The sequence below is a fragment of the Somniosus microcephalus genome, chromosome 31 (assembly GCF_052327205.1).
Source record: "Somniosus microcephalus isolate GS21.2 chromosome 31, FLI_Smic_1.0, whole genome shotgun sequence".
NCBI lineage: Eukaryota > Metazoa > Chordata > Chondrichthyes > Squaliformes > Somniosidae > Somniosus > Somniosus microcephalus.
The window spans coordinates 21,998,123-22,018,555 of NC_141017.1; the positions used below are offsets into that span (position 1 = coordinate 21,998,123).

General features: G+C 42.9%; 1 protein-coding gene across 10 annotated transcripts in view; it reads right to left on the reverse strand.

The window, feature by feature from the left end:
• LOC147097627 (bromodomain-containing protein 4-like) overlaps positions 1-20,433 on the reverse strand; it is a 205,547-nt gene that overhangs the window by 27,262 nt on the left and 157,852 nt on the right. For all 10 annotated transcript variants that reach the window (XM_085971599.1, XM_085971602.1, XM_085971601.1 and 7 more), the window contains one exon: positions 12,181-12,303. In XM_085971599.1, coding sequence (XP_085827725.1) covers positions 12,181-12,303 — 123 coding nt within the window. The remainder of the gene's footprint in view (positions 1-12,180; positions 12,304-20,433) is intronic.

The following is a 20,433-nucleotide window of genomic DNA, read 5'->3' on the forward strand; positions in this document are numbered from 1 at the left end:
AATTCTCTACCACAGATGGCTGTGGAGGCTCAGTCATTGGGTATATTCAAAACAGAAGTCGATAGATTTCTGACTAGTAAGGGCATCAAGGGATATGGCGATAGGGCCGGTGAATGGAGTTGAGGCAGAAGATCAGCTATGATCTCATTGAATGGCGGAGCAGGCTCGAAGGGCCGAATGGCCAACTCCTGCTTCTATTTCTTATGTTCTTATGCAACTTAGAGTTTGTTGGGGGTGGGGGAGGAGGAGAATAATAAAGAAATAGGAAATGGGGGGAGAAGAGGAGAATGGTGGGAGAACGGAGGGGAAGGGAAGAGGAGAAAACAGCTGGCCTGACCATTATAGAGTGACCCCCGTGCAGGGCTCATTATTGTTTAACTGTGACTGTCATGACCCTGTCACTAGCCGCCATCTTTCTGTATGGAAGGAGAGGTACGCCCTGCCTTCAGAGGCAGTGAAAGCTATCGCTCGGAGTCAGGTACACCGCCTACAATGTAAGCTCACGTTAAAAAAAATTTCAGCAAAGGTAGAGTGTCATCCCCCAGTGAGGGAGCCAAAGTCTTTCGTAACCAGAAAGGGGAATACAGGGGACAAAAAAGTGGCACGCTCATCCCTTCCGAAGAAAGCTCAAGTAATATGTTATTACCTCCAAGGTCAAGTCTCACCATCACCAAATAATAGCAACTTTAACTTACTATGGAACATTTTTATTGGTCTGATGAGAGTGTTCTTCATGCAATTACACCAAGGACACTCGCTGCACGTTACTGGCAACCTGGTGTTAAATAGTGACAGCATAAATTAACCTGGTGCCAGTTTGACAGATGGTTTAGATTACCTTTACCTGAAGAAGAAACTTTTGCACAGTTGCCATCTCCACAGGTTTTTCTTTTAACTTTAGTTTGCCTTTTGGTTTTCTTTTTAAAAAAAACCAGCTGCCTTCTTAAGGCACTGGCTTAGTCTGTTGATGGGATTAGCACCTCGGGTTTAGCACTGAAGCCACGCTCCGGGAGCTCAGCATATAATCTAGGTTGACACTTCCGTACAGTGCCGAGGGAGTGCTGCAGTGTCAACGGTGCCATCGTTCAGATGTGCTATTAAATTAATGCCTGGTTCATGCAGACATTAAGGATCCCATGGCTCTTTTCAAAGAACAGCAAAGTTCTCGGGGTCCTGGCTAACATTCTTCCCTCAACCAACTGCACTAGAACGATTAGTTGGTCATTCATCTCATTGCTGTTTGTGGGACCCCGGCATATGTAAATGTCTGCCATGTTTGCTTACCCGGCGAAGTAATTCACTTTGTGAACCATTTGAGAGATGATATTTAAATACAAGAGATTTCTTTAGAAGAGCACAAACCCAACCCAACTCACCCTGCTCTCTCGGAGACTGGAGTAGTTATAAGTAATGATGCATTTTGGCAGAGGAAACAGGGAGAGGCAATATACACTTAATGGCATAGTTTTGAGAGTGTGCCGGGTCAGAGGGACCTGGGAATTAATGTGCATAGGTCCCTGAAGGTGGCAGGACATACTGAGAGTGTGGTTAACAAAGCATATGGGATCTTGGGCTTTATAAATAGAGTACAAAAGTAGAGAAGTTATGCTGAATCTTTAGAAAGCTGGTTAGGCCACAACTGGAGTACTGCGTCCAGTTCTGGTCACCACACTTTAGGAAGGACGTGAAGGCCCTTGAGGGGGTGCAGAGGAGGTTTACCAGAATGGTTCCGGGGATGGGGGAATCTTAGCTACAAGGACAGGTTGGAGAAGCTGGATTTGTTTTCATTAGAGCAAAGGAGGTTGCGGGGTGATTTGATGGAGGTGTACAAGATTATGACGGGTTTGGATAGGCTAGACGGGGAAAGGCTGTTCCCACTAGTTGCTGGTACAAGGACTAGGGGACAGATTTAAGATTTTGGACGGGGGGGGGGGGGGGGGGGGGGGGGACTTTTTTTTAATTTTTTTTTAAACGCAGCGAGTGGTGAGGACCTGGAACTCGCTGCCAACGGAAGTGGTGGAAGCGGAGACACTCAATGTTTTCAAGGGGAGACTGGATAGGCACTTGAGGGAAATAAGCTTGCAGGGCTACGGGGATAGAGCAGGGGAATGGGACTGACTGGGTTGCTCTACAGAGAGTCGGCACAGACTTGATGGGCCGAATGGCCTCCTTCTGTGCCGTTATTACTCTATGACTCTAATGAACCATCACACCGCTTTTGGAAAGTAGGTTGGACTTCTTGCGGATAGGGGCGAGGGAGTATGCTGCTGCACCTCCCTCAGCTTGGCAGAATCAAAAATTGAGACGCTGGCTGAGGAACAAATTAGATTTTTTTAAAAAATTTTTTTAAATTCATTCACAGAATCTGGGCATCGCTGGCAAGGCCAGCATTTAATGCCCATCCCCAATTTCCCTTGAAAAGGTGATGAGCCGCCATCTTGAACAGCTGCAGCCCGTGTGGTGAAATGGGTGCCAAGTACTTTCCTTTCTCTATCTCTGAAAGTAGACTGTACCTCATCCTCCATATGTGCATAAGATGGTTTGAGAGTCACAAAAGTAGTGATTCTCCCCAAAACTGCCCACAACATGCTGCTCCATCACCAATATTTTGATTATACTGACCAAATAGGAACTCCAACAAAAATAATGTTAACATTATAGATGTAGACAAGCACTTGTGTTGGATACAATAGTTTTCACTCATGAGTGAAGACCTACTGACATTCTAAAAGTTAGGAATCCCCACAAAAGTAAATTTGTACGTGCCAAATTCCAAAATCCCAAGACTATTTTGTGTCTTTTGGGTCAAATCGTCGCCAAATTTCCACTGAATTACTGGAATGTTTACCGTCAACATTTCCCAGCAGTAGCAACCACCCTCTTACCCCCACCCCCAACTTTATAATTTCTTTACAACACAAGTTTTTGTAGTGCTACACTTAGTTTGTGACAGGATGGACCAAACTGATTCAACCTGCCAAGTCAGGACAGCAAATAGCAGAAGTTTCAGTAGTTCTAGACAAGGGGATGCAGGCTGAAACTACCAAGAGATCATCAAGCCCATCAGGAAGTTCTTCACACTAGGAGTGATCACTGCCTGGATTGGACTGCTTGGTAGGGTAACTGCGATGGAGATACTGGAACTGTAGTGAACAGCTGGGTACCGAGGTGGGGATGTGGAGAAAGGCCTTTCTGGATGAACGAGCTGTGGTCACCTTCCTCATCTATGTCTTATCTTGTGATCTCTATTCTCAGATTTTTTTTTCATTCAAGCGACATGAACGTCACTGGCAAGGCCAGCATTTATTGCCCATCCCTAATTTTCCTTAACTGAGTGGCTTGCTAGGCCATTTCAGAGGGCAGCTAAGAGTCAACCACATTGCTGTGGATCTGGTGTCACATATCGGCCAGACCGGGTAAGGACAGCAGATTTCCTTCCCTAAAGGACATTAGTGAACCAGATGGGTTTTTACGACAATCCGTTCATTACATGGTCACCATTACTAACATTAGCCTTTTTTTAAATTCTAGAATTATTAATTAACTGAGTTTAAATTCCCAAGTTGCCATGGTGGGATTTGAACTTCATGTCTCCGGATCATTAGTCCAGGCCTCAGGATTGCTAGTTCAGTAACATAACTGTACTGTTGGATCTGCTGTGCTTTTTCAACACAACCTTAGAATGAAGTGCAGTGGGGATAGAACACTTAGGCAAACGTGATGGAGTTTCTCGTCTCATTACTTTTGATGAGACCCGGTTTCAAATTACCTGCATTTTGGATGTATAGACAACTTACCTGTCCACCTACCCCATGAGGTACAACACATTGCTTAGAGGTTTGTAATAAGTTTCTGATTCAGGGACCTAAATGGACCTGGACAGTCTATAACCCAGCAAGCAAACACATTCTTGTTTGTAAACTTGTTTTATTTGAGAACTGATGAAAAGTAGAAAACTATACAAAGTAAAAAAAAAATACATGTATAATTTAACCCCAAATATAGAAAGTCAACATGCATTGGGTACATATTAAACTAGAAAAGTAGAAAGAGTAAAAAATATATCTTTATATATACTGCAAAAGCTGCATTTCTGGTAACACAACGAATATCCAGTTAATAGTCTGTTTTGAGAGGGACAGTGATAACAGTGGCAATGGCTAATGATAAGCCATCAGCTAAAGGTCTTGTTAACTTCATTTAACCACGACCCCTTCCCCCATATATCCAGGCAATCATGGTAAACAGCATTTGAAAGAACTTCTGGCATCTCCGAATGGCTATGACTGGAGGTTGCAGCTAGGAACCCTCCAAAAATGCATTCACTCAAAATATATGTTCCAGTACTCAATAAAATCAAGCTTTATTGCAAACCAAGCCAACTCTAAAGCACTTCAAACATCTCAGAGCATTTAAATGATCAGAACACTGCTACAAACTCAGTCTTGGAAAGGTTGGTTATGATAGTAACTTTGCCTCAAAACTGATCGAAAGGCAGATCTTGCACAAACTTGGGGAATCGTCAGATACCTCAAGAGATCATCTGAAAGAATCCCAAATCCGACGCGTAGTCAGACCACTTTTACGACCCAACATGAGTACTGCACTGCATACTCATCACGGTTGGGCAAAGTGACTTGGAAAAGATTTGTCTAAGAACGTCAATTAAAATCGCTCAAGAAATGAGCTGCAGCCATGCTGTGTCTTCCAAGACCCAACGTTACTGTGTTTTCTGCTCGTTTGTCAACAGTTGACACCAGTTACACTGCAAGATCATGATAAATGAAGCATTCGCATGTTTAGGATGACACGGCCATTTGAATGTCTTGAAAGAAACCCTAGCATCTTGAAGAAAAAGTAGATAAACGGTGGAATAATATCACACCACACATGGACTGCAAGCTTGGACTCACCTCCCTAGTTTCCCCAAGTTAAGTTGGACCAAGCCAAGCCACAGAGTTGGATGTGACTAGACCATGCCACACTGCAGAGAGGGGAGGAGAGTTCAACTCACCAAATGGTATCACAGCTTCAGCACTCCTCTGAGGGCTGATCAAGGCTAAAGAGGTCAGTAATTGGGGAAAAAACAACGGTCTAACCTTTGATGTCTAGTGACAGCATCAACATTCGTAAATCAGGGTTTAGCATGCCCCAGATACAGAGTATAGCGGAGTCTATTTTGCTCCAGTTTCAAAAGAGCATCCCTTTCATTGCACTGGTGTGATTTTGCCCTCTTATTTCTCACAGCAGGAACCCCCGTGATACAGAAGCAATTTTGTGCTGTGGATTTGTTCCCATTAAGGGTTGAAATTTCTGAAACTCACTTCATGTATGATCCTTACAGCTAGCAGAGAGGCTGCTTCCATTGATCAGCTCAAATAAGTTTTAAACTCAGGTCCCAGAGGTGAAACGACAGTTTCCCAACATACTGTGTGCCACCAATTCAGACTGTCCATGAATATTGGCATAGATTTGGCAATCGAACATCCATTACCAATGCTAGTAGTGCAACGTTCAGAACTTAAGACAGCAAAGCTTGCTGATCAAACATGCGCTCAACCTTTCACATCAACAGATAACAACTGCACCACCTTTGCTCGGAGAATGTCAAGTAATCTGTAGAAATGTCTTAATATTTGTTTTCTTTTCTTCCCAAGGCTTCAAGACAATATCAGAAAGAAATGGCCATTGTGTTGCCTGCTAAAATGGTCAGTTAATCATAAAACTGCCTGAACCAGTGAAAAAGAACCTTGCCTTATGTCGGTCTTGTGTTGCCTCAAATGGGGGCGCACAACATGGACACAATGTCGTGTCAAATAAATACTGCTTCCCAGTTGAACAATTTCTCACTTTAATGAACACATAAACTAACAAAAGTACAACGTAAACACCTCATTTAAGCTGCAGGTAGAGCTGACCACAGACTAAGCAACTCAAAAGAAAGATCTTGAGACTTTGGTGATAAACAGGATAAGGTGCGGCTCAGCTCCAGTTGTTTTACAGCTGTTTTTTTAAAAAAATATATACCAGAAATACAGCTTTCAATCTCATTTTAATAACTGCCAAACACTACGTGTAGACTTTAACTAGGGGTGTCTCTTGCATGCAATGCGTATAAAAAAACAACTCCAATCAATCAATCCCTGTGACCCCAAAGTCAAAGTAAAATACAAAAATGTTTTAAAAGCAAAAAAAAGGTTCTTTTCCACAATTACAAAACATGCAAAGTCAAAATAAATAAGATATACAATTGCATACAAAAAGTTAACAGTTTTGGAACACTGAATTGTTTTATCACAATAAAATTGGTGTACATTGTCCAGTTTTTTTTTCCAAAAAAAACACAAATTTCATCTGTTTTAGCTTACAAAAATTTTTTTTTTTTTTAAAAGAATAAAGAAAAGTAGCCAACGAGTGCTGAAGTTTTGACTGAGGGGCCAGCTATGCCATTCCAAAGACAGAAGAGAAAGCTTCTGTTCTGTTGCTCAAATTTAAAAGGACTTTTAAAAAACACAAGTTCGCTGCTTACATTTGCCTCGTCTACCAAAAGTTACTTCTGGCTAAATGCAATGAGTCATTCCCAAACCCACATAAAGCTAGATTTTAACGGGGACGCGATGCATTATTCTCAAACTTGCTCCAAACCAACTCCAAGCAAAACGATTATAATGCACTATTCTCAACAAAATGTCACAAATCATGCTCCAAAAACTGGACAGTGATGCCCCGTTCCCAATCTCACACCAATTCAGAGAAACAATACTGTAAAACAGCACCAATCCCAAATCCACACCAATCGGGATCCTGAAAAGACTGCACAGCACCAATCCCAAATCGGAGATCCTGAAAAGACTGCACAGCACCAATCCCAAATCGGAGATCCTGAAAAGACTGCACAGCACCAATCCCAAATCGGAGATCCTGAAAAGACTGCACAGCACCAATCCCAAATCCACACCAATCGGGATCCTGAAAAGCCTGCACAGCACCAATCCCAAATCCACACCAATTGGCATCCTGAAAAGACTGCACAGCACCAATCCCAAATCCACACCAATTGGGATCCAACCATATTAAGGATTTATTCATTTACTTCTAATGACGTGTTCAATTAGTTACGAAATAAAGCCAAGAATAGTAAATCTGGTCAAAGTCTATTGTAACTTCTCTTCTAAAAGTGCCTCTTATTCCTCCTCCCCAGGCTCCAAAAGTACAAGGGTCTAGGCCCCACAGTCAAAAGCACCGTCAGTATAAGCATACCAACAATAAAGCGAACCATAATACCACTGCTTATGCCCCAGCAGAAATGACGGTGGAGAAAAGTCTAAAACCTGCAACTTAAATATTTAAATTGATGTGCCGTGTATTTTTTTTTATATAAACGGGTCTCTCATTAGAGCGCCAGTATTCAAAATCGTACCAAATCATGCAAGTCATACAAATGATGTACAAATTGTGGACTAGTAAGGCATTTAAGAAAAAAAGCAGGAGCAAGAAGTTTAGGCACACCAAAATCCAAAGCCAGAAAGATTTATGTGCTAGTAACCAAAGGTATCAAATTTACTAACAAAAATGTTAGTGAATGGCATCAAGCCTGACTTTAGTAAAAGCTTTAGAAATCAGATACAGGATACTACTACAGTGGGTGGGTCCTACTGTGACAAGTAAGTGAGGTCGTAACTTCCAACAGGGGAAGCAATCAGGGTAACTAACCTATGATCAGAGTCCAGAGCAACAGGGTTGACTGGACCACTATTAACAGGAGACTGAACTTGGGATTTGTCCTGGCTGATCTTGCCCTCCAGAGAGGCAGCGAGAGTACAAGTCCCAATTAGATTTAACGAAGGTATACCTTTCTGCATCACCCTACCAAGTATCCTTGATTGCAAGCAGGTTGGCACCTAGGCAAGTAACCATAGGCTGTACCATGTAGGCCTCCCAACAGAGATCATGGAAAAGAAAATATGGATTTTGGGGTCTGGGAGAGACAGAAGTTCCTATGCCATTTTAGACAAGGCCAGAGTAGTAAAGTGCTAGATAGAACCAGTTTTTAATAGCACTCATAGAATTCCCATCAAATGTTGCCAACTAGGATTTCAATGAAACGTAATGGAAGACGAAGAATTTACATACAGCTACAATGTAGACATTTCCCCCCCACTCGAATTCCAATGAAGAGTGATGTCAGGTTATGTGTAGAGATCGTTTTTAGTTGAAGAAGAATGAACTACTTGTGGTTTACAGGTCTGTCGCAGATGGTCGTAGTGGTAGGGACAATGAGGCGATTTAAGTTTATTGCATATTAAAGCATATTGCCTTAAATACAATGCGAGGGACTATAACAGGATGAAGTACACAATGGGTGGCACAGTTCCCTAAATCACTCGTCCCCGTGGCATTCAAGCCATTTGGTGTTGTCACTCAGTAACTTGCGCCCAATCATGCGTTCTTCATCTTTTGAGGATAGTCAACAGGTGACAGCAGCACCAACGGCTGCAAGAGGAAAATGCAGGGAAGAGATAGCTACAGTATGGCAATTTCAAATCAGATGGGTTTGTCACCACTCGCCACTAACTGGAAGCTGATCTGGAGAACAAAAAACAAGTACTCTTCGCTTCAACTCTACCAAGCAGGTTTAATTCTTAATTAAGGCTTTCCTTTTAGAGCTCTGTGGGATCTGCCACAAGGAAAAATTCTACACCTGGTCCTGCGCATGATATAGTTCCACAAATCTCGCTGAGAAATCAACAGTTGAATGTGCTGTACTGAAACTTTAAGGACCTCTATACTATAACTAATTGCTTACTCTGATCAACAAGTCCTTAAAGGTTTTAACCCTTTTATATTATGGATTGCGCTATTTCTGCTCCTGTGTCCTCTTCACTAATATCCAGATATGCAATAACTTAACCTAAACTACACACATGGTCTACGAACCGTGAAGCTATATTGTACGTCACACTTGCTCAAAGTTAAAACAGTTGCAGCAGTGGAATATTTCCTAGTTGACTAACTTGAGTCAGCCATTTAGATAGCAGTACCGATTTCATCTTAATTCGATATATACCCTGATTGACTGTGATCTGGCCAGTGGACATTAATAGCAAACTCTGGCCCCAATGGCCGAGCAGGCAAAGCAAATGCCTGGTGCTGCACTAAGAAATACTGGACGGTTCCAGGTTTGATTTTTGATCTGTGGTGAATTAGTTGGGATGCTACCATCAAACTCACATTAGGGGGAAGCAAAAGTCTGCAGCATTTCTGTTGAATTACTAGCAGTGACGCCTGCTGGAAATTAAGCGAGCATGTGCACATGTGGGGGAAATGGGGTGTTCTGGGCGAGAACCAAATCAGGCTCAGTCTGTTGCCCTCGGTAATCAAATTACCTAACAAATCACATGATGAATGGCCGCTTGAGTGACATGCCAGAGAGCTGCTGGCGCTGAGGAACTGTACACCAGTTAGAGGTAGTGGCCCTAGTTGAGATTATCTTTCAGGTTTTGTGAACGGTACAGAATAAAGAATGATACTCAGTTGGGATAGTGCATATATACATTCGACTCCTGATTAACTTGAAGGAAGTAATTTAAGTAGACCAGCAAAGTGAGAATTTTGTATTTAAAATTTGAATTAAGAAACTTTTAATTAACAGACTACTCAGCTATTTAAAATTTATTATATCCAGTCTATTCAATTCAATAAAACAACTTGAAATCTGGGATGATGTTCTGGCAAAACCCATTCCTCCAAAACTGAATACACTGCACTCAGCACCAGTCTTACACAAGGCTGCACACCGAGTTGGTGGCTCGTTCACTAAATTTCAGGTGACTTCCAGAAATTGCTCCACAAATTGACTTGATTTTTCTTAAACTTAAATCAAGATAATCAGCAGATTTGATCAAAAAGTTGCCCCGACACAAAGGGGCAATTGTCCAGCTCACAAAAGACTGTGTGGCACGATATTTACTGGGACGGTTAAAAAAAAAAGCCTCCAAATACTTGGAAGTGTATTTTTATTTGGTACTTTCACTAAAGCCAAGGAGTTATCTGGTAATCCCGATGAACCAAGGAAGTTTGGTAATTCCAAAAAGGGAGCTTTCGGACCTTTCTACTGTATGTACACTTCCCACAACTTCCGAATATGACCGTGACCCATCCCCTATGTACAAGGTTGCCCCTGTCTCTGTATCATACCACAGCAGGAATCATTCAGAACATGTAGTATTCAGCTGGCTGACCTCTCAGTTCCAAACTCTGCACTCTGTGGCTATTACACCATTCAATCTATGGAAAAGTACAGCTTACAACTAAAAAAAAAATTCACTCCTCTGAAAGACAGCATCTCTGTAAGAAATCACAGCATCCGTCAAAGGCCATACATATCATAACACATTTGTGATAATGGAGTGCATAATACAAAAATAAAATTGTCGACAGTTATCTTGGATGTATTAAATACATACACAGCAAGAGCACCTTAGAACAGTTCTGTTACCAAATAATGAATTATCAACTGGTGTCTATAATGACATTCACCTACTGTAAACTGAAGCTCCATTTTATAAGTTGATTAGAAACCTATTGTCCAATTTATCTGATCAGCTGCATCATATAAATAATTAATATGCGACAGATTATTTCGGTACTTGGGGAGGTTGGGCGGGGGGGGGGGGGTGGGGGGAAGAGAGAGAGGGGAGAAGCTCACCAAGTCTAAGTTGAAAAGTTCTAAAATTTGAAATGATCAAACAAAACTGCAAAGTAAGCATAAAGGAAACTTGACTGCAATAACCTCCTATACAGTAGGCCAAGTCAAAACAGCTGGATTTCATGTTGTTTATGTGAACTATTCTCCTAGGGTCACTGCAAGCAAAAATACAGAATGCAGGAGAGGGAAGAGTTACAAGGCTGTAATTCAGTCAAGGGATTCTGCAAGAGTGCAGCTCACGAGTCAAAGAGCCCAGACTGAATTATAGCTTTTACAGTAAACACCCATTTTTATAGGATGCAAGGCAATAGAGAGAGGTGATCACTGGACAGAGCAGAATGGTTCTGTGTCCAAATATTGTACAATGGCTCTTGGTTGTTATGGGTGGTGACAATTAGCTAGGAAGGTCCGACATGGTCATAGATGCACAATGGGCATTTTCTGAAGATGCTTATGGGGACACATCTCAGCAGGGAATTACAAGACCATAATTTTATAGGCCAGCAATGAACCATGTCAAATTGCACAAGCAAAGTTTGAAATATCTGATCCCCAAGATTAATTTACAGCCTTGCAACAAACTAACCTGCGGGCATTTTCTACAATATTAACAATTTTACAAAATAACGTAGCTTACTTGCTGTTATTGCGGTAGCCTCGCTGAGTCGATGGCCGTGAAGATGGAAGCGGTGGAACGCAGGACCTAGATCATTTCTGCCAATTGTGACAGCTGAAGGGATACCATAAGGTCTGTAGCCCACCAGGGTTTTGTTTTCTCTCCTTTTGCTGTGGTTTTAACCGCTTATGTAAACTATAGTTAAAAAGCACACATGTACCTGATTGCGCAAGAGTCCTCACGGAGTTGGGGAATATCTTGAAACCTGCCCCAGTGACCATGGAACGCATCGTTAGCGCCAACCATGTGAAACGCTACACGAACAGCGCACAGGTGCAACACCATGTTTTGTGAACAGCACTCCTCATGTATGTTCTGACCAGAAATCCTTCATAAATTTTTAGATAGGTGAAGCAAATTTCATTTGCTGGTAGTCAAGCGTTGATCTTTCGTTAAGACGAGAGGTAGAAAAAAAAAACCAATCCTGTTCTTTCCCCCAAGAAGAAAAACCATTTTATCTCTGTTGAAGCTGCTTTATAATTTAAGTGCAACTCGAGCTCTTTTTATGGCTTTCAATGGTCATTGTCAGCATTATTGCACTTTTTTTCTATGCAGCTTTAACAGACTAGCGCTAGAATTTCTTCCAGACATGTCGATCTTTTAACACCAGAAACTATTGGCAAAGGGCTCCAACTCCATTAATCTGGCAAACTGTGTGTATTGCAGTTGTATTTAGAAGTCACTGGTTGCCGCTTGGAAACTAGCGTGTGTGGAGAGTAGGTGGGGCAGAGGGGAAATGGACAGTGCCAGCGCCAGGCTAGAAACAGGCTCAATTACTGAAAGAATTGACGCTAACCTGTTTCGGAGTCGTTGCTCTCAGAGGAGCTGGAGTCACTGCTACTGTCTGACTCAGAAGAGCTGCTGCTGCTTCTCATTCTTGAGGGGCCTCCCACATCCATGCTTACGTCATGCTTCTCAGCTGTACAAAGAGAATTATCAGGTAAGTAAAATGGACAGAGTAATCCGCTAAAACCTCAACATAACTATATTACAACTAAACTTGCTTCACTTAAGCTCTTAAGTGTAACTTAATGTAACTTATCACCTTAGGGCTTTGTTGATTGCTATTGATCAAAATTTTCATTAGCACTTGTGCTCGAGGCAATTACAGGAAACTCTTTTTTATCCGGCACCGACGGGACCGGCGTGGTGCTGGTTTATCAAAAAGTCCGATTACAGAGAGTTATAGTTAAAAGGTACGAGAGCTTCGTACACAGCAACAAATCCAGGCTTCCCTGTTGCTTAGCAACAGGTGCAAGAAGCCCGGCCACAGGCCAAGCGTCCCTGTTGCTTAGCAACAAGTGCAGGAACCCCCGATTACACAGCCAAGAATCAAAAAACGGCCACTAATATGAAGAAAAACTTAACTGAACCTACTCCTGAATTTTGCCGGTTAACCGAGATTTCCGGTTGTTTGGGTGCCGGTAAATCGAGAGTTTCCTGTACTTCATATTGTAGATTATATATCAAGCTGAGTCACAGTACTTGTAGAGTCTACATTTGTTTTTAGAATGGTCATTTTACCGTACAATCAAGTTCTGTACTTCAGACCTCCTTAAATAATTCACAAAAGAATCAGCCATATTGAAGTTTACCTACTTAAATGTAGTTTTTTAATATAAAAGTTAAACCATGTGTCATGCTCATTATTTACTGCACAGCACATTACGCCTCTCGTCAATGCGCTCACAATTCAGTGCACAGCACATGAAGCTAGTATGGCTCCATCTCTCATTGTACAGCACAAGTAACCTGTATCATGTCATTCCTGTCCCATCAACGCAAGCAAACTAACATATCCTCAGTCTCTATGAACTCTCAAAACTCTGGCATGTTTGACCCAGTTAATATTTTTTCCCCAAGCTTAAGTGGATTGGGAATAAACAATAAGGAAATGATGGCACGTGTAACACCACCCATCACTTACACGTGCCAATTAGGGTAAATCTCTTTTGCAAATGAGCGTTAATTACAGGATATGCGCACAACCTAAAATGTCAAACAGGACCGTGCTTTGATGATCCTTCCCTTGACTTCCCTGCCCTTGACTAACAACTTGACACTATTCATAGGTGAAGTATAACAAAAGAATCTCTCTCTCAGGCCACTCCAAATTCAGGAGGCCTCACGAACAAGATTCTTAGAAGAGTTAGCCTAAAGTCACATGACAGGTCAGTTATTCACATGAAATTGAAAGTGAATGATTTAAGTAACAGATCAGATTTCTGGTGGAATGTTGCTCAAAGCATTCACTCAGAAATCAGAGGGATGGCATCACATTGCTCCTGAACACTTCCTCAGACGGGTAAGGGGATAAGATAGCCTGTTCCCTATTAAGGCCTGATGAACACTTTATTATTTGGGCAAGTACTCTCCTGCATTAGAGTAAGATGAGGAAGAATGAGAGGGGGCTCGAGTGGAGCATAAACGCTGGCATGGACTGGCTGGGCCGAATGGCCTGCTTCTGTGCTGTATATTCTATGTGGTTTTTTTAAACTTTGAATTACAAATAGGTTTGCAGTATTGCTAACAATAGGAACATCGCAGGGTGACAACATTTTCAGCTGAGTGATGGCTCCAGGAAGTGTTCAGTTGATGTCAGCCAGGGACTCGAGTCACATGAGCTTCGGAACCCAGTCAGCGAGATGAGTATTCTTCCTCCTAGATGCTGATCCAAATCAGCCAACCTTAAATAATTTGGAATACAAGACTGGAGCAGTAAGCAATGCTGATTTAACCCGGGGATCTTTGCCCAATGTAAAATTATATGATGCAACAATGTTAGTCAGATTTCTCCAAGCATTTAGAAGTTCAATTGATTTGTTATTGAATATCTTCTCCATCTAAAAATCTGACATTTTTGCTTTTCACAATGCTGGTGGCAATATAAATTCAGTTATCTTTAGCCACAACTTCCAAAAAATGTTACCCAAATATGGAATTATTAAATTTAATGCTGAGGTAAATACACACCCCACCCACTATCAATTTCACATTCTGCATACCAAAAAGAGTTGGCATATTATTAATATTTTGTTCATACCAGCTAAAAAGGGTCATCCGTGAAAATAAGTGCCCACAATTTGGAAGATTTATTTCCACTGCAGAGTTACAGGTCGGTCCCGCCACTGGCCTTTCGTCTTCAGTCATATGTCCTGTGGTTGTTGGGAATTTTAAGGCCAAATAGAGGCCAGAACCATGAGCGCACAACTGTTAGGTACTGATCTGGATCTGTGTTGCAAAAAACCTCAAATCCCTATAGAAAGGATACCAAAGGAACCGGGTGACGCGGTGGGTTTGGCACTGTCCTCCCGAGGCCAAATTCTATTCCCCAGCATTAATATTTCATCATCTCAAGCAGCTCAAAATTCTTTTTTTTAAAGAAAAAATGCCATAAGGGACACCATTTCAGCTCCAGCCTACATGCAGGATTACAAATGTTCAGGTTTCAGACAAAGCTCACAAATCCATTACGTTGTAAATTATGAAATAGTTCACACCTCCCCAATAGATCCGTCAGGTAGCTGAGACCAGGAAGATCCCAGGTCTCATCTCGCCTGTGCTGAATTCTTTGAGGATGTAACATACAGGGTGGATAAAGGGGAACCAGTGGATGTAGTGTATTTGGACTTCCAAAAGGCATTTGACAAGGTTCCACACAAAAGATTCCTGATCAAGATAAGAAATCACGGGATTGGGGGTAATATACTGGCATGGGTGGAAGATTGGCTATCTAACAGAAAACAAAGAGTTGGGATAAATGGTTCATTCTCGGGCTGGCAATCAGTAACTAGTGGTGTTCCGCAGGGGTCAGTGCTGGGACCCCAACTCTTTACAATCTATATTAACGATTTGGAGGAAGGAACCGAGTGCAACATATCCAAGTTTGCCGATGATACAAAGATGGGAGGGAAAGCAGTGAGTGAGGAGGACATAGACAGGCTAAGTGAGTGGGCAGAGATTTGGCAGATGCAATATAATGTTGGAAAGTGTGAGGTTATGCACTTTGGCAGAAAAAATCAAAGAGCAAGTTATTATCTAAATGGAGAGAAACTGCAATGTGCTACAGTACAAAGGGATCTGGGGGTCCTGGTGCATGAAACACAAAAAGTTAGTATGCAGGTGCAGCAGGTGATCAGGAAGGCCAATGGAATCTTGGCTTTTATTGCAAGGGGGATGGAGTATAAAAACAGGGAAGCCTTGCTGCAGTTATACAGGGTATTGGTGAGGCCACACCTGGAATACTGCGTGCAGTTTTGGTTTCCATATTTACGATATACTTGCTCTCGAGGCGGTTCAAAGAAGGTTCACTCGGTTGATTCCGGAGATGAGGGGGTTGACGTATGAGGAAAGGTTGAGTAGGTTGGGCCTCTACTCATTGGAGTTCAGAAGAATGAGAGGCGATCTTATCGAAACATATAAGATTGTGAGGGGGCTTGATCGGGTGGATGCAGGGAGGATGTTTCCACTGATGGGTGAGACTAGAACTAGGGGGCATAATCTAAGAATAAGGGGCTGCCCTTTCAAAACTGAGATGAGGAGAAACTTCTTCACTCAGAGGGTAGTAAATCTATGGAATTTGCTACCCCAGAGAGCTGCGGAAGCTGCAACATTAAATACATTTTAAATGGAGATAGACAGTTTCCTAGCAGATAAGGGAATTAGGGGTTACGGGGAGAGGGCAGGGAAGTGGACGTGAGTCTAGATTTGGATCAGCCATGATCCTATTGAATGGCGGAGCAGGCCCGAAGGGCCGTATGGCCTACTCCTGCTCCTACTTCTTATGTTCTTATGAATTATTTGATCTCAGCTGTAGTGGCAATTGGGGTGTTACAATTGGCCTTGATGTTCCTGGGTTAATGGGGGCTGGGGGCAAGGGAAGTGACTCCCACACGAGATCACTATTTACCACATTGGGCAGTTTACCGATTTAGGTCACTTTTTTTTTTTTTTTTTTTTAAAAGGCAAGAGACTAGTAAATGTTGGCATGTGTGAGATTCTTGTACACGAATCAGAGAGTTAACATGCAGGTACAACAAGCAATTAGGAAGGCAAATGGTCCGTTAGCCTTTATTGCAAGGGGGTTGGAGTATTAGAGTAAGGAAGTCTTGCTGCAATTATGAAGGGCTTTGGTAAGATCACACCTGGAGTACTGTGTACAGTTTTGGTCTTCGTACCTAAGGAAGGATATACTTGCCTTAGAAGGTTCACTAGATTGATTTGTGGGACGAGATGGCTGTTCGATGAGGAGAGACTGAGTAGACTAGGCCTATACACTCTGGAGTTTAGAAGAGTGCGAGGTGATCTCATTGAAACATAACATTCTTAGAGGTCTTGACAGGGTAAATGCTGAGAGATTGTTTCCCCTGGCTGTAGAGTCTAGAATTAGGGGTCATTTTTTTTCCTCTTCGTTCATGGGATGTGGGCGTCACTGGCAAGGCCAGCATTTATTGCCCATCTCTAATTTCCCTCGAGAAGGTGGTGGTGAGCCGCCTTCTTGAACCGCTGCAGTCCGTGTGGTGAAGGTACTCCCACAGTGCTGTTAGGGAGGAAGTTCCAGGATTTTGACCCAGTGACAATGAAGGAACGGCAATATATTTCCAAGTCAGGATGGAGAGAGAAACTTGGAGGTGGTGGTGCTCCCATGCGCCTGCTGCCCTTGCCCTTCTAGTTGGTAGAGGTCACGGGTTTGGGAGGTGCTGCCGAAGAAGCCTTGGCGAGTTGCATCTTGTAAATGGTACACACTGCAGCCACGGTACGCCGGTGGTGTAGGAAGTGAATGTTTAAGGTGTTGGATTGGGGTGCCAATCAAGCGGGCTGCTTTGTCCTGGATGGTGTCGAGCTTCTTGAGTATTGTTGGAGCTGCACTCATCCAGGTAAGTGGATTTACTTGTCTCTTGTAGATGGTGGAAAGGTTTTGGGGAGTCAGGAGGTGAGACACTCGCCGCACAATACCTAGCCTCTGACCTGCTCTTGTTGCCGCAGTATTTATGCGGCTGGTCCAGTTAAGTTTCTGGTCAATGGTGACCTCCAGGATGTTGATAGTGGGGGATTCGGCGATGGAAATGCCGATGAATATCAAGGGGCAGTGGTTAGACTCTTGCTTGTTGGAGATAGTCATTGCCTAGCACTAGTGTGGCGCAAATGTTACCTGCCACTCATCAGCCCAAGCCTGAATGCCGTCCAGGTCTTGTTGCATGCGGGTATGAAATGCTTCATTATCTGAGGAGTTATGAATGGCACTGAACACTGCAGTCATCAGCGAACATCCCCATTTATGACCTTATGTTGGAGGGAAGGTCATTGACGAAGCAGCTGAAGATGGTTGATCCGAGGACACTTCCCTGAGGAACTCCTGCAGCAATGTCCTGGAGCTGTGATAATTGTCCTCCAACCACCACAACCATCTTCCTTTGTGCTTGGTATGACTTCAGCCAGTGAAGAGTCCCCCCCCCCCCCCCACCAATTGACTTCAATTTTACTAGGGCTCCTTGTTGCCACACTCGGTCAAATGCTGCCTTGATGTCAAGGGCCGTCACTCTCACCTCTAGAATTCAGCTTCTTTGTCCATGTTTGGACCAAGGCTGTAACAAGGTCTGGAGCCGAGTCATAGTCTCAGGATAAGGGGTCAGCCATTTAGGACTGAGATGAGGAGAAATTTCTTCAGAGGGTTATGAATCTTTGGAATTCTCTAACCAGAGGGCTGTGGATGCTCAGTCATTGAGTACAGGAAACTCTCGATTTACCGGCACCTAAATAACCGGAATTCTCTGTTAACCGGCAAAATTCAGGAGTAGGTTCAGGTAAGTTTTACTTCATATCAGTGGCCATTCCTGGATCTGTGGCTGTGTAACCAGGGTTCCTGCACTTGTTGCTAAGCAACAGGGACGCCTGGATCCCGGCAACTGTTGCTAAGCAACAGGGGCGCCTGGATCTTGTGGCCAGGGTTCCTGCACCTGTGGGAAGCCTGGATCTTTTGCTGTGTACGGGGCTCTCTTACCTTTTACTATATCTCTCTCTAATCTGGACTTTTTGATAAACCGGCACCACGCCGGTGCCGGATAAAGAAAAGTTTCCTGTATATTCAAGACTGAGATCAATAGATTTTTGGGCACGAAGAGAATCAAGGGATATGGGGATACAGAGGAAAAGTGGAGTTGATGTAGAAGATTCATGATCTTATAACGAAGCAGGCTCGAGGAGCCATATGGACTACTCCTGCTCCTATTTATGTTATTTCAAAAGTTTTTTTTCTTTTTTTACTGAAAATAAAATAAAATCCCCTTAAAAGTATTCTGGATTTGTATGGTTTGTCAACTCCAGCAGCTCTTTTAAAACTCAATTTATCCTGGTAACCATACCTGAAAAATCAATCACTTTCTGACCAAATGCACATTATAGGGGTAACACTTAGCGGGTCAAAAGCCATCTAAGTATGCTATTTGTAGCCAGTTATATTAAAATATAACATGACAGCATTTGCAAGGAATCAGAAAAAAGCCTCGACTTCACTTTCTTACCATTGCCATCTAGAATGTGCGCAAACCCGAGTGCACCTGCATGAAAAAGAACCTGAGTAAGAGGCTGAGAGTTCATGTACGAGATTGTTTTGTTAACCAAACCATCTGTAAAGTCAGGTGTGATAAGGCACATGTGCCTCAGTTCTGCTCCCCCAATGCTGCACTTAAGTGAGCGCTCATGATCCAGTTAGCTCTGCCAGAAATGAATGTGGGCAGGCTTACCAGCATTGGTACCATGGAAAAGCATGCCACCACATACTATTAGGGCGCACGGCAGAATAAAGGCCACTTGGGCAGTCACCAAGAAAAGCCCACAAGGAGTTTGTGGTTTCAAGGGGAGCAAAGAAAAACAAAGCAACCGGAAGAGACTAAATAAACAGCAGTAAAAAATCAGAAATGTCCACCAGAGCCCCTCACAACGAGCCAAAATAAATAGCCAACCCCTCAAAAAATATCAATATACCACTACCTTGAACTCCCTCCCTAACAGCACTGTGGGAGCACCTTCACCTCACAGACTGCAGCTGTTCAAAAAGGCAGCTCACCACCACCTTCTCGAGGGCAATTGGGGATGGGCAATAAATGCTGGGCCTTGCCAGCGACATCCCACATCCCATGAATAAATGTACTTTCCAAAGATATTATAATGAAGGAACTGCAATATATGTGCACCAAGGATTTCCCATGATTTTAGATGTCTATGAAAATCTAAGGAGGAATGAGCTTAACAATGAAGACAATATTTTACATTTATGCTGGCAAAGCTGCATTTACCACCCATCCCTAGTTCCTGGGCTACCTGATGGCTTGCTAAGCAATTTCAGAGCGTATTAAAAGTCAACATTGTAAAGTGGGACTGGAATCATGAGGCTGTCAGAGTAGATAGGGGGGCAGGTTACATTGCCTGATGGACATTATTAAATCAGTTGGGGTTTTTACAACAGTCCAACAGCTTTCATAGGGCACTTTTCCCAGTGACAGCCCACAAATGACCAGATTTACTGAATTTCATTTCACAACTTGCCGTGGTAGGATTCAAACGCAGGACCTCTCTGTGTTGCTAATCGAGGACCACAATCACTACATACTGTATCCAATCAGTCTGAAATCATTATGCACAAGTATAATGACCTTTAATGACCAATATTTTAATTGTCACTAACTGAAGAACAGCGACGTGCGAGGAACATTTTCTCCACCTCCTGTTCAGTGCCAACAAGCTGTAAACTTCATTGCGTTATCAACAGGCCAGAAATGGTTTCTTCACACTGCCTCCAAGTATATTGAGCAGTGCAGTGAGCGCGAACCACCGACAAAGCAAACAAAGTGCAAACTCAGCTATTGGGTTACAGACGTTGCCATGTTCACTGATGCAGCAATACAATACTCTGATAAAGTCGTGCAGGCTGTACATGGGAGCTCCAAGCTTGTCCTTCAACCTAGATTAGCAATGTTTCACTGTATATGAAAAGTAACTTCAGCCGACAAGGTTCATCAGCGGGCTGTTCCTTTCTCCATCACATGACACG